This window comes from Monodon monoceros, unplaced genomic scaffold, assembly GCF_005190385.1.
Source record: "Monodon monoceros isolate NGI ecotype Baffin Bay Population unplaced genomic scaffold, NGI_Narwhal_1 Super_Scaffold_22, whole genome shotgun sequence".
Lineage (NCBI taxonomy): Eukaryota > Metazoa > Chordata > Mammalia > Artiodactyla > Monodontidae > Monodon > Monodon monoceros.
The window spans coordinates 70,166,323-70,181,508 of NW_021703779.1; the positions used below are offsets into that span (position 1 = coordinate 70,166,323).

At 36.7% G+C, this 15,186-nt stretch overlaps 1 protein-coding gene across 1 annotated transcript in view; it reads left to right on the top strand.

The window, feature by feature from the left end:
- The first annotated feature begins 378 nt into the window (after positions 1-378).
- Positions 379-15,186, top strand: part of CYLC1 (cylicin 1) — an 85,093-nt gene continuing 70,285 nt past the window's right edge. Inside the window, 2 exon segments of the mRNA XM_029240201.1 lie at positions 379-481; positions 1,056-1,101. Coding sequence (XP_029096034.1) covers positions 379-481; positions 1,056-1,101 — 149 coding nt within the window.

The following is a 15,186-nucleotide window of genomic DNA, read 5'->3' on the forward strand; positions in this document are numbered from 1 at the left end:
CACAAGCTGTGTTGTTGTGGTTTTCTCAAGTCTGGTGTCTCCCCCCTGCAGGGCAAGACTGGTCCAGAGGTTAGAGAATGTCCCCTGAAGAGCAGGGCCAAGGCCAATGGAATTCTGGGACTGGTGCATGCCCACTGTTTGGTGAAGCTAAGTCCTGGACTCTCTGTTGGTTAGTGCTGTGTCCAGAGGAGGCTGTGGGCTCAGGGGTTCTTAAGACAGCCTGTCTGCTGATGGGTGGGAATGTGTCCCTTCCCAGTTGGTTGTTTGGTCTGAGGTGCCCAAGCATTGGTGCCTACAGGCTTTTGGGTGGGACCAGGTATTGGCATTAATGAGCTACAGGTGGGATTCCACAAAATTGCTGTAAGCACCATTGTCCCAATGGTAGAAGGAGCTCCCCAAAATGGTTGCTGCCAGCATTTATGTTCCCAGGGTGAGCTGCAGTCACCTCCTGTGTCTCTAGGAGACTATCCAAGATTAACAGGTAAGTCTGAACCAGGCGCCTCTCACATTACTGTTTCTGCTTCACCTTGTTGTGGTTTCTTCTTTATGTCTTTAGTTGTAGAAGGTCTTTTTTGGCAGGTTCTGGTCTTTTTCATCAATGGTTATTCTGCAGATAGTTGTGATTTTGGTGTGTCTGTGAGAGAAGGTGAACTCACGATCTTTCTACTCCACCGTCTTTGTTAAGAACTCTGTTTGACTTTTTAATGGTTTCTATTTCTGTGTTGAACATCTCATTTTGTTCATGCACTGATTTTCTAATTTTGTTTTCTATCTGTGTTTTCTTGTCATTCACCAAATTTTTTAAAGAGGATTATTCTAAATTTTTTGTTAGGAAGTTGATAGATCTCCATTTCTTTAGGTTAACTTATTGGAACTTTACTAGTTTCCTCTGTTACATAATGTTTTCTTGATTATTTTTGACATCTGTGGTCTTTAAATTGGTGTCTACACGTTTGAAGAAATAGACCCCTCTTTTAGTCTTTACAAACTTGCTTCAGCAGGTGATTCTTCACCAATCAGCTGATTATAGGTGTGCAATTGGGTTGTATCCACAGATGATTTTGCTGCTGAAGTCCTTGGATGTGCAGATCTGGTGCCTGGGTTAGCAGGTGGTCTTGCCTAATGCCTCAGTCCACAGCAGTGAGACTGGAGCCTAGTCTACTGGGGCAGGACTCTCATTTGGGTTCACAGAGTGGGCCTATTTCCTGAGTCTGCAGTGATTGGCCTAGGACCTGAGTCCACATGGTAGACCTGGATCCTGGGTCCTCAGCTCATTGGGGACCACTAGGATGGGCCTGATAAGTGGAATTGTGAAAGTAGTCCTGGTGTCTGGGTCCATGGGTTCCACCATGGAGGCTGAGTCTGCAGTAGTTAACCCAACACTGAGACGTGGCTGGAGCCTGAGTGTGGGAGATAGCCTACAGCTTAGGTTCATGGAGGTTTTCTTGAAACTGGGGCAAGAATGAAGACTGGGCCACAGGACTCAACCTGGTGTTGAGGTGGGCAGGGAGTGTTGGTCCATGGGAGACAACTTGGAGCCTGTGTCGGTGGGGACAGCTTGGTGCTGGGGTTATCCTAGAGGCTGGGGTTCCAGGTACAGGTTTGGCAGTTGGGTAAACAGTGGCTGGTCATGTACTTGGGTGGTCTGGAAATATCGAGTTCACAAGTGATGGTTTGGAGATTGGCCTGCCCAGCCTAGTTTGGAGCTGAGGGGGAAGGGAACTTGGGGCTATGGGAGCTTGCCTGTGGTGCTGAGACCACAGTGCTGGTCTGACACTCGTACTAGACTGGTGATGGGGTTCATGGTTTAAGTTGGGTGCTCACTTAACTCCATCTTCCATAGAGAGGTTGTGTCTCTCCATACTGGTATACTCAGATTTGGAGGAGGGGTGATGGAAGTAGAAGGAAACTGTCTTTTCTACTCTCTTCAATCTGTTTTCTCTTAATCTGGGCTCCACCACATGCTATAATTTCTCATTTGGAATATTTACCTCTTGTAAAAGTACCTGTGTACATTGATAGCTATTCAAACTGCTTTGGATATTTATAATCATTTTATGGTTCCATAAAAATTTTATGATTATTTTTCTATTTCTCTGAAAAATGCCATTGAAATTTTTAAGGAAATTTCATTAAATCTGTAGATTGCCTAAGGTAGTATGCACATTTTACAATTTAAGTTTCCAATCCATAAACATGGGATATCTTTGCGTTTATTTGTTTCCCCTTAAATTTCTTTCATGAGTGTATTATAGTTTTCAGTGTACAGATTTTTAACTTCCTTGAGTTAATGTATTCTTAAGTATTTTATTCTTTTTGATACTACTCTCTATGGGATTTCTTTCTTAATTTCTCTTTCAGATAGTGTGTTGTTAGTGTGTAAACATGCAACTAAATTTTTATGTTGATTTTGTACCCTGCAGGTTTACTGATTTTGTTAGTTTCTACCAGTTTTTTTGTGAAGTGTTTAGTTTTCTATATAAAATGTCATGTCATATGCAGAGACAATTTTTATAAACATCTTTATTGTAGTATAATTGCTTTACAATGGTGTGTTATTTTCTGCTTTATAACAAAGTGAATAAGTTATATATATACATATGTCCCCATATCTTTTCCCTCTTGTGTCTCCCTCCCTCCCACCTTCCCTATCCCACCCCTCTAGGTGGTCACAAAGCACCAACCTGATCTCCCTGTGCTATGCAGCTACTTCCCACTTGCTATCTATTTTACATTTGGTAGTGTATATATGTCCATGCCACTCTCTCACTTTGTCACAGCTTACCCTTCCCCCTCCCAGTATCCTCAAGTCCATTCTCTAGTAGGTCTGTGTCTTTATTCCCGTCTTGCCCTTAGGTTCTTCATGACCTGTTTTTTTTTTTTTTTTTAGATTCCATATATATGTGTTAACATACAGTATTTGTTTTTCTCTTTCTGACTTACTTCACTGTGTATGATAGACTCTGGGTCCATCCACCTCACTACAAATAACTCAATTTCATTTCTTTTTATGGCTAATACTCCATTGTATATATGTGCCACATTTTCTTTATCCATTCATCTGTTTATGGACACTTAGGGAATGTAAATTGATACAGCCACTATGTAGAAAAGTATGGAGGTTCCTCATAAAACTAAAAATAGAACTACCATATGACCCGGCAATCCCACTACTGGGCATATACCCAGAGAAAACCATAATTCAAAAAGAGTCATGTACCAAAATGTTCATTCCAGCTCTATTTACAGTAGCCAAACAGAGACAATTTTATTTCTTACTTTCTGATTTGTTACAATTTCTTTCTTTTCCTTGCCTAATTTCTCTGACTAGGGCCCCTGTACTATTCTGAATAAAAGTGGTGAAAGTGAGCACTATTGTCTTAATCTTGATCTTAGAGGAAAAGATTTCAGTTTTCACCATTGAGCATGAGGTTAGCTCTAATCTTCTATTATATTGGCCAAGATTATCTTTAAAAACAGGAAATAAAAATCTTTAAGATTTTCATTAGAATCCAGAAACATTTGGACATCCTTTATCAACTCCAAAGAGCAGCTTATAAAATCAATATTTTGGTAATTATTTTCTCTTGTGAAAACACTTTTCATATTTTAAAATGTAATTTTAACTGTACTTTGTAGATAAGGCAGATTCCTACAAGAGCAGAAATTTTTAATAAAACACTAATTCACTAATAATTACAACTGATTCCCTTCATAGGGACTGCACAATGTTTAATATCTTATTATCTAAAGTACAGAACACCTTAATCTGCTGATACAATTGAAACTGTTGTTATAAACATATCTTTATACAGCCCTCACGTTTTAAAAAAATATTTATTTTATGATATTTTGGGGTTCATACTGATTGTAAATTCACCATGGAAAATCCAAAACTAAACTATGGAAAATTAAACTTTGACAGAATACACAAATAGTGGGATGGATTTCCTAAATCATTCATAGACATGCCAGTTTTGGGAACCATACTTTCATTGCCTTGGTGGACCAAATCCAATCAGAAAAGCAATTAAATAAGTCTATGCCCAGATGATTGACCACATTCACAGTCCTTCTAAATAAGAAGTCTAGTTCAGGGCTCAGTATTTTAAAATAAACTTATACCTCAGTAGTTGAACAAGCAGAATTTTATACCAAAAATAAAGCAAATAATTAAATAAACCTTACAATAAACCTACTTGCTGAACTCCAAATGACATATTATTTAAGAAAAATGCAACCTAAAAAAAATTTGAACTGGTTAAAATTCGTAGTAAGCTTGTGTATTCTGTAAAACAATTGAAATGATACAATGATACAAGTCCACTGGAAATTGGTCCAAATAAAACCTGAATTTAACTGACTCATTTTGATCCAATTCTAATCTGAAATATAATTTCAATTTTTCCTTATTGATTTTGATGTTTCTTAGGTAATGGCTGAGTCCTTAGTTAAGGAGGTAGGGGATGCATTCAATTTTAAGTATTTAATGCTTTCAAAATTTAGAATATTTTCTGAATATTCTAGATAATAATTAAGTCCTTGTTTTGCTGAACTGACTTAGGACACAACTTTTTTAAATGGAGTTTAAAAAATTAATTTTTTATGCATATGCAAAAAAACCTCAGTATTTGAATAGAATGTGCATAGTAGTATAGGGTGAGATGGATGAGATAAAAGAGAGCTAAACACATCCAATATAAGAGTTATGGTTCATAAAGTAATGTAAAAATAAAACGGTAAAAATCTACTTTGCCCTCGAGGTGTTTGTGTTATTACAATTCTTGATGAATAGTTTTCTACATTATAAATTACTGTTTTATTTGACTCTGAGCCAGTCAATTAGCACCTCTGTGATTCAGGCTCCTTCTACCACAAAATGTAGATCTTCAAATATCGCACTTTTTATCATCAAAAAACCCTTCAAAGATGAATGAATCATAACTATGTAAAGGTGAGAAAATACTTTTAAGAAGTGTGTATGTTAAGAAAGGAAAAACTGATGGTTAAATAGGCATATTGCAGAGTTCAATTTCATAGTTAATCCAAATTAATGAATTCCCCAAACCTCTAACAAGTATACTATACTTTGTACTTTATACCTTGTTTGTTCAGATTTTTGAGTGAATGACAGATTAACAAAACTAAAATGTGCATAGATGAAAGATCTGAGAAGCAGTTGTTGACAAATGTGAAAAGTTTTACTCCTAAGAAGAGTTCATAGATCACTACAATTATGTTAACTCAAAGGTGTACATTTCATATTCTATGATAATCAAGGAGTTATTTGACCTGTAGATTTTTCAGATGTAGGATGTTACTGACTGAGGTGAAAACCCAGATTGAAGTCTTAAAGTCTAAAGTAGCCATTTAGTCACCACAAAGACATTTTCTCCATTCTGGACTTAACTCTTCAAATAAGATTCTTCATTTTAAGTTAGGTAAGGGACTTTGAGAAAACATCTTACTTCTTCATACGTATATTTATTTCATCATCAAAAGGGCATCATAATGCCTGTACAACTTACCTTACACAATGTTTGAATAAGAGGATGTGAAGCATTTTGAAAAATATATAAGAATACTATTCACGTGTAGTTTTGAAGGTCAACCTACCTACATCTTACCAAGTCCTCACATGCTGTGTCAAGTTCCATACACTTCAAAAACTCCCCCCAGAGAGTACCAGCTCACCTTATGCTATCATCTATTTATTGTATTGTTTGCTTTTGAGTCAAGTACACATATTTTGTTTTCTTAATCAGACTATAACTTGATGATAGGAATGAGCATGTCTTAAAATACTTTGATATTCTCTACTTTACCTAGCAGAGGGTTAAGCAGATAATAGACATTCAATTTTCTTTCTGAGTGTGTGGTATGTAAAAAAAGAAATCTACCCTATTAAAAAGTTTAAGTGTACAGAAGAGTATTGTTAGGTATATGCACATTGATTCTTGCACAGAAGATCTCTAGAAACTTGCATGACTGAACCACTATATTCATTGTACAGCAACTCTCTATTTCTCCATCTCTTCAGCCCCTGGTAACCACCATTCTTCTTTAATAATATTTTTTGACAAACAAAATAAAGTGATTTGCTTAAAATATCTGCAAGGTCCTTAACAAATCTAAAGAGTCTCTGAGTCTATCATTAGTGATACTCTCTGAGACACTGTCAAAGTAGATTATGTAGCCAAAGATAAATACAACCTTTCTTCCATCTTTATATCTTCTGGGGGCAGAATGGTGTTGCTTTCTTTGTAGCTACATAACTTGTCATGCACCTCTCTTACTTTATAATTTTCTGTCTTCCATTGAAAGAAGTACATAATGTGACATATTCTGGTTTTCAGGGTCAATGCTGGAGATAATACTCTTTATTTTTTGGAGATAATACTCTTGAATGTGAAATGCATTGAATGATTGATGGGCATATGAAACATATCCCTTATTTCTATCCCTTATTCTTTATTCTCTCTGTCATCTATCCCACTCCATCCAATCTTAATTTCTTCTGACCTGATTTTTCATGTCTCCTCAATGGGTCTATGATTCTAATACAACTTATTCATTGTGAGCAGAGTGATCTCCCTAAAACGTTTTCTTTGATAATGTCACCAAATTATTTGAAACTATGCAATATCTCCCCATTGACCACAGAATTAAGTCTAAAGTCCTTCACATAAAAATCAAGGTATCAATGATTGGGCCCAAACATCTTATCCTCTCAGCATTATTACCTATTGCATTCTTACCTTACATTTTAGTCAAATCAAATAATTTGCCATGTTGCAACTACTCTTCTCCAGCTTCCCTGAAGTTGCATTTGTTCATGATATTCTTTTCTCCTGAAATCTTTTCCTCTCAGCTTGTTGAAATCCCACTTATTCTTCTGGATTTGATTTAAACAATAATTTCCTAATTGATACAAAAACACTTTTAGACCACTCTTACATTATTACACTCTGCTTTGTGTTGTAATTATTTGTACATATTTTGTGTACACTTTGCCACTTCTACTTGAGGGCAGAGATGATTTTTTTGCTCATCTGTGTATCCTTCTACAGTATTTAGTACATAAGAGACACTCAGAAAATGCCCATTAAATTGAATTTAAATTGATGAAATATTTTCTGTCTTGCCAAAAGGAGCTTTTATTAAAATTATAAAGAAACTCAAGCCATAAAATTAAGACAAATTACATTAAGAATGATATTAGTAGCAACGTTTGTGGTTACATATTAGAAGGGGTAGAGCATACTTCATGGTTTGATAAAGCATGATATTCTAATAACTATTAAACAGTATGCTACAATAAGAAACAGCACATGTAAGAAATGTGTACAGAGTCCAAGTCCTACGTATAAAATAAAAGTAAAAGCTCAGGGGAATGTCATGAAAGGAAGAAAATAAACTGTAAAAAATACATCATGGTTCTGGTTCAAGATGATGACATAGGAGGATCCTGAACTTACCTCATCCCATGGACACACCAGATCTGCATCTACATATGTAACAATTTCCTCTGAAAAAAAAAACATTAAAACTCTCTGAGTGACTCCTATATTTTGGGCAAATGAGAAAGAGGCCACACTGAAGCTGGTAGGAAAGCTGGGACACAATCTCACTATAATCTCCATCCCCAGAGCAGCAATTCACAATTGAGAGAGAGCTCAAAACCTGTAGCTACTTCCTGAGGAGAAAAGAATTTGACCCCTACATTGGGAACACCAACTTATAAGACCTGACCCTGAGAAATAAGCTCCCTAAATATCTAGCTTTGAAAACATATCAGGTTCATGTCTTTGAGACCCACAAGGTATAACAGACTGAGAAGCAGCTCTTAAAGGGTTCATGCACGGACTCACCCACAGAAACAGATGATTGAGAGGTGCCCAGATTTTATGTGAGAATGGCTCATTTTCTAATTTTAAAGTGTAGGCCTGAGGAGCAGTCATCTAATTTAATACACATCTAGGGACATGCTGATTGATGACCACTATCTTTGCAGTATTCTTCTACCTCCCTCCAGTCAGCAGGTGTACTCACCCTCTACCACACCATAGAGTGTCAATATCTCCTAGAGAGGAGCTTTTACATCTGGTGCTCTGGTATTTACATCTGGTGTCTCAATTTTTGTAACTGGAACTCAGGGGACATTCCTTGATCACCTGGTTCTGGAGGCCAGAGGGGCTTGTGTACCTGGATCCCATGGGACTGTAATAATTATAGAGACCATTCTTGGGAGGCTACCACATCTAGGGCCCTGTACAGACAGCAGACTGAAATACAACCTCAGTCTATCTATGAAAGATCCCCTTTTGTTTGTCTTGGAGCTTCAACCTCTGAGGCAGGTTTCAGGTCTAGCATATATCTAGAGACTACACAGGTTCTCTCTGGAAACATAGACTTATGAATGTTGTCTTTGAACTCTCTCTCTCTGTGCTTTGCTATAGCTCCCTGCTGTCTCCCAGAAAGGAGATTGTATGCTCATCTGGAGCCACTATTTTTATTACTGCCACCCAGGGAACAACTCCAGATCACCTGGCTATGGTGGCCAACAGAGCTTACACTTGTGGTCCCATAGGGCTACATATAATTACATATTTTAAAAGCTCTGCCTGCATGGAAGAGGACCCCGACTCTCCTCCCACAGACACACCAAATCTACAGCTACATGTGGAACAACTTGCTATGAAAGAAATCTAAAAACTCGTTCAAAAATCTCCTAGGTGAAGGAACACAGGCTCACATCAAAGCAGGTGGAAACTGAAGCACTGAGAGATTAAGAACCATGACAAAAAGTAGCATAACTGAAACATTCCAGAACCAGAGTTGTTTCAGGGATGCAGCCTTGAGAGAGTAAGGTGGTGTTGAAATCACCTGAACTAAAAACATGACTTAACCCATATAAGAATATTTAAGTTTCTGGGGGATGTGTGTGGAGATCTACTCATCTTGCCTCAGCCCAAGACAAGACTCCCTCAAGACTAATTTAGGTGAAAATCAGATGGAAAGTCTGATATTTAAGGTTGTTGAATTATAATGTATCCATCTCAACACCAAGACCTAGCTCCACCAAACTACCTGCCAGTGCTGGACACCTCATGCCAAATAACCAGCAAGACAAGAACAGAGCCCCACTCTTCAGCAGACAGGCTGCTTAAAGTAATACTAAGCTCACAGACACCCCAAAACACTTGACTTGATGCAGCTCTGCCTATCAGAGGGAAAAGACACAGCACCACCCACCAGAAGCCAGACACCAGTCCCTTCAACCAGGAGGCCTGCACAAGAACATGCACTAACCTCACCCACCAAGGGACAGAGAACAGAAGCAAGAGGAAGTACGACCCTGCAGCCTGTGGAAAAGAGACCACAAACACAGTAAGTTAGAAAAAAAATGAGATGACAGAGAAATATGTTGTAGATGAAGGAGCAAGGTAAAACCCACAGGACCAAATAAATGAAGAAGAAATAGGCAATCTACTTGAAAAAGAATTTAGAGTAATGATATTAAAGGTGATCCAACACCTTGGAAAAAATACGGAGGAACTGATTGAGAAGACACAAAAAAATATTTAACAGACTTAGAAGAATTAAGAATGAACAAACAGTGATGAAAAACACAATAACTGAAATTAAAAAGACACAAGAAGGAATCAATAGCAGAATAACTGAGGCAAAAGAACAGATAAGTGAGCAGGAAGATAGAATGGAGGAAATAACTGCCATGGAACAGAATAAAGAAAAAGGAATTAATTCAGGACAGTCTCAGAGACCTCTGGGACAAAATTAAATGCACCAACATTCAAATTAAAGAGGTCCGAGAAGAAGAAAAAGGAAAAGGATCTAAAAAAAACATTTGAAGAGATTATGGTCGAAAACTTCCCTAACATGGGAAAAGAAATAGTCAATCAAAGCCAGGAAGTGCAGAGTCCCATACAGGATAAACCCAAGGAGAAATATCCCGAGACACATATTAATTAAACAATCAAAAATTAAATACAAAGAAAAAATATTAAGACCAGCAAGGGAAAAGTAACAAATAAAATACAAGGGAATCTTCATAAAGATATCAGCTGATTCTACAGCAGAAACTCTACAGGCCAAAAAGGAGTGTCAGGATATATTTAAAATGATGAAATGGGGGCTTCCCTGGTGGTGCAGTGGTTGAGAATCCGCCTGCCAATGGAGGGGACAAGGGTTCGTGCCCTGGTCTTGGAAGATCCCACATGCCATAGAGCGGCTGGGCCAATGAGCCATGACTGCTGAGCCTATGCGTCCAGAGCCTGTGCTCCACAATGGGAGAGGCCACAAGAGTGAGACGCCCACATACCACAAAAAAAAAAAAAACAACTGATGAAATGGAAAAACCTACATCAAAGATTACCCTACACAACAAGGCTCTCATTTGGAATTGATGGAGAAATCAAAAGCTTTACAGACAATCAAAAGGTAAGAGAATTCAGCACAAGCAAACCAGCTCTAAAGCAAATGCTAAAGGAACTTCTCTAGGAGGGAAACACAAAAGAAGAAAAAGATCTACAAAAACAAACAGTAAACAATTAAGAAAATGGTAATAGGAACATACATATTGATAATTATCTTAAATGTAAATGGATTTAATGCTCCAACCAAAAGACACAGACTGGCTAAATGGACACAGAAACAACACCCATATATATGCTGTCTACAAGAGACCCACTTCAGACCTGGGGATGCATACAGACTGAAAGTGAGGGGATGGAAAAAGACATTCCATGCAAATGGAAATCAAAAGAAAGCTGGAGTAGCAATACACATATTAGACAAAATAGACTTTAAATTAAAGACCATTACAAGAGACAAGAGCACTACATAATGATCAAGGGATCAATTCAAGAAGAAGATATAAAAATTGTAAATATTTATGCACCCAACATAAAAGCACCTCAATACATAAAGCAAAAGCTAACAGCCATAAAAGAGGACATTGACAGTAACACAATAATTGTGTGGGACTTTAACACTCCACTTACACTAAAAGATAGATCATCCAGACAGAAAATTAATAAGAAAGCAAAAGTCTTAAATGACACATTAGTTGAGATAGACTTAATTTATATTTATAGGACATTCCACCTGAAAGTAGCAGAATAATCTTTCCTCTCAAGTGCACCCAGAACATTCTCTGGGATAGATCATATCTTGAGTCAAAAATTAAGCCTCGGTAAATTTAAGAAAATGAGGATTGTATCAAACATCTCTTTTGACCACAACAATATGAGACAAGAAATCAATTACAGGAAAAATATACTGTAAAAAACAAAAGCACATGGAGATTACTAAATAACCAGTGGATCACTGAGTAAATCAAAGGGGAAATCAAAAAATACCTAGAAGGAAATCACAATGAAAACACACTGACCCAAAACTTATGGAATGCAACAAAAAGAGTTCTAAGATGGAAATTTATAGCAATAATATCCTCCCTCAAGAAACAAGAAAAATCTCAAATAAACAACCTAACCTTCCATCTAAAGAAACTAGAGAAAGAAGAACAAACAAAACCCAAAGTTAGTAGAAGGAAAGAAATTACAAAAAACAGAGCAGAAATAAATGAACTAGAAACAAAGAAAAAATAGCAAAGATCAATGAAACTAAAAGCTCGTTCTTTGAGAAGGAAAAAATTGATAAAACTCTAGCCAAACTCTTCAAGAAAAAAAGGGAGAGGACTCAAATCAATAGAATTAGAAATTAAAAAGGAGAAGTTACAACTGACACCACAGAAATACAAAGGATCATAAGAGATGACTACAAGAAACTGTATGCCAATAAAATTGAAAACCTGGAGGAAATGGACAAATTCTTAGAAATGCACAACCTTCCAAGACTGAACCAGGAAGAAATAGAAAATATGAACAGACCTATCACAAGTAATGAAATTGAAACTGTGACTAAAATTCTTGCAACATACAAAAGTCCAAGACCAGATGGCTTCACAGGCGAATTCCATCAAACACTTAGAGAAGAGCTAACACCTATCCTCAAAATCTTCCAAAAAATGGCAGAGAGAGGAGCACTCCCAAATTCATTCTACAAAGCCACCATCACCCTGATACCAAAACCAGAAAAATATATCACAAAAAAGAAAATTACAGGCCAATATCACTGATGAACATAGACGCAAAAATCCTCAACAAAATATTAGCAAACTGAATCAAACAACACATTAAAAGGATCATACACCATAATCATGTGGTATTTATCCCAGGGATGCAAGTATTCTTCAACATATGCAAATCAATCAATGTGATACACCATCTTAACAAATTGAAGAATAAAAACTATATGATCATCTCAATAGATACAGAGAAAGCTTTTGATAAAATTCAACACCCATTTATGATAAAAACTCTCCAGAATGTGGGCATAAAGGAAATCTACCTCAACATAATAAAGACCATATCCACAAACACATAGCTACCATCATTCTCAATGGTGAAAAACTGAAAACATTTCCTCTAATATCAGGAAGAAGACAAGGATGTCCACCCTGGCCACTGTTATTCAACATAGCTTTGGAAGTCATAACCATGGCAATCAGAGAAGAAAAAGAAATAAAAGGAATACAAATCAGAAAAGAAGTAAAACTGTCACTATTTGCAGATGACATGATATTATACATAGAAAATCCTAAACATGTCACCAGAAAATTTCTAGAACTAATCAATGAGTTTAGTAAATTTGCAGGATATTAATACACAGTAATCTCCTGCATTCCTATACACTAACAATGAAGGATAAGAAAGAGAAATTAAGGAAACAACCTCCTTTACCACTGCAAAAAAGGAATAAAATTCCTAGGAATAAACCTATGTCGGGAGGTGAAAGACCAGAAAACTATAAGATACTGATGAAAGAAATCAAAGATGACACAAACAGATGGAGAGATATACCTTGTTCTTGGGTTGGAAAAATCAATATTGTGAAAATGACTACACTATGCTCAGCAATCACAGATTCAATGCAATCCGTATCCAATTACCAATGGCATTTTTCACAGAATTAGACGAAAAATTTTACAATTTGTATGGTAACACAAAATACCCTGAATAGCAAAAGCAATCTTGAGAAACAAAAATGGAAGGGAAAAATCAGGCTCCCTGACTTCAGAATATACTACAAAGCTAAGTTCATCAAGATAGTATGGTACTGGCACACAAACAGAAATATAGATCAATGGAACAGGATAGAAATCTCAGAAATAAACCAACGCACCTATGGTCACCTAATCTATTACAAAGGAGGAGGCAAGAATATACAATGGAGAAAAGAGAGTCTCTTCAATAAATGGTGCAGGGAAAACTGGACTGCTACATGTAAAAGATGAAATTAGAACACTCCCTAACACCATATACAAAAATAAACTCAAAATGGATTAAAGACCTAAATGTAAGGCCGGATACTATAAAACTCTTACAGGAAAACATCGGCAGAACACTCTGACATAAATTGCAGCAAGATCATTTTTGACCCATCTCCCAGTTTAATGACAATTTAAAAAAAATCAAGAAATGGAACCTAATGAAACGTAAAAGCTTTAGCACAGCAAAGGAAACCATAGATACAAAAACACAACCCTCAGAATGAAAGAAAGTATTTGCAATGAAAGGAACTGACAAGGGACTAATCTCCAAAATATATGAACAGCTCATGCAGCTCAATATCAAAAAACAAACAACCCAGTCAAAAAGCATGCAGATGACCAAGAAACAAATGAAAAGATGCTCAACATCACTGATTACTAGAGAAATGCAAATCTAAACTACAATGCAGTATCATCTCACACTGGTCAGAATGGCTGTCATCAAAAAATCTACAAACAATAAATGCTGGAGAGGGTGTGGAGTAAAGGGAACCCTCTTACACTGTTGGTGGGAACGTAATTTGATAGAGCCCACTATGGAGAACATTATGAATCTTCCTTAAAACTGAGAGTCTGTCATACAGAATGAAGTAATTCAGAATGAGAAAAACAAATACCATATGCTAACACATATATATGGAATCTAAGACAAAAAAATCGTCATGAAGAACTTAGGGATAAGAAAGTAATAAAGACACAGACCTACTAGAGAATGGACTTGAGGATGTGGGGAGGGGGAAGGGTAGGCTGTGACAAAGTGAGAGAGTGGCATGGACATATACACACTACCAAACGTAGAATAGATAGCTAGTAGGAAGCAGCCGCATAGCACAGGGAGATCAGCTCGGTGCTTTGTGACCACCTAGAGGGGTGGGATAGGGAGGGTGGGAGGGAGGGAGATGCAAGAGGGAAGAGATATGGGAACATGGGTATATGTATAACTGATTCACTTTGTTATAAAGCAGAAACTAACACACCATTGTAAAGCAATTATACTCCAATAAAGATGTTAAAAAATAAATAAATAAAAGAACTTTCTGTAACAACAACAAAAAAAACTAAAAATAGAACTACTATATCACCCAGCAATCCCACTCCTGGGCATATACCCAGAGAAACCATAATTCAAAAAGACACATGCATCCCAGTGTTCATTGCAGCACTATTTATAATAACCAGGACATGGAAGCAGCCTAAATGTCCATCAACAGAGGAATGGATAAAGAAGATGTGGTACATATACAAAATGGAATATTACTCAGCCATAATAAGGAATGAAAGTGTGTCATTTGCAGAAACTTGAATGGACATAGAGACTGTCATACAGAGTGAAGTAATTCAGATAGAGAAAAACAAATATTGTATATTAATGCATATATGTGAAATCTAGAAAAATAGTATAGATGAACTTATTTGCAAAGCAGAAATAGAGACACAGATGTAGAGAAAAAACGTATATGGATACCAAGAGGGTAATTAGGGTTGGTATAAATTGAAAGATTGGGATTGATACATATATATACACTACTATGTATAAAATAGATAACTAATGAGAACCTATGTATAGCACAGGAAACTGCTTGGTGCTCTGTGGTGACCTAAATGGGAAGGAAATCCAAAAGAGAGGATATATGTGTATGTATGGCTGATTCACTTTGCTGTACAACACAAACTAACACAATTGTGTAAAGCAAGTATACTCCAATAAAAAATAAAGAAAGAGAGAAGAAAGAAAGAAAGAAAGAAAGAAAGAAAGAAAGAAAGAAAGAAAG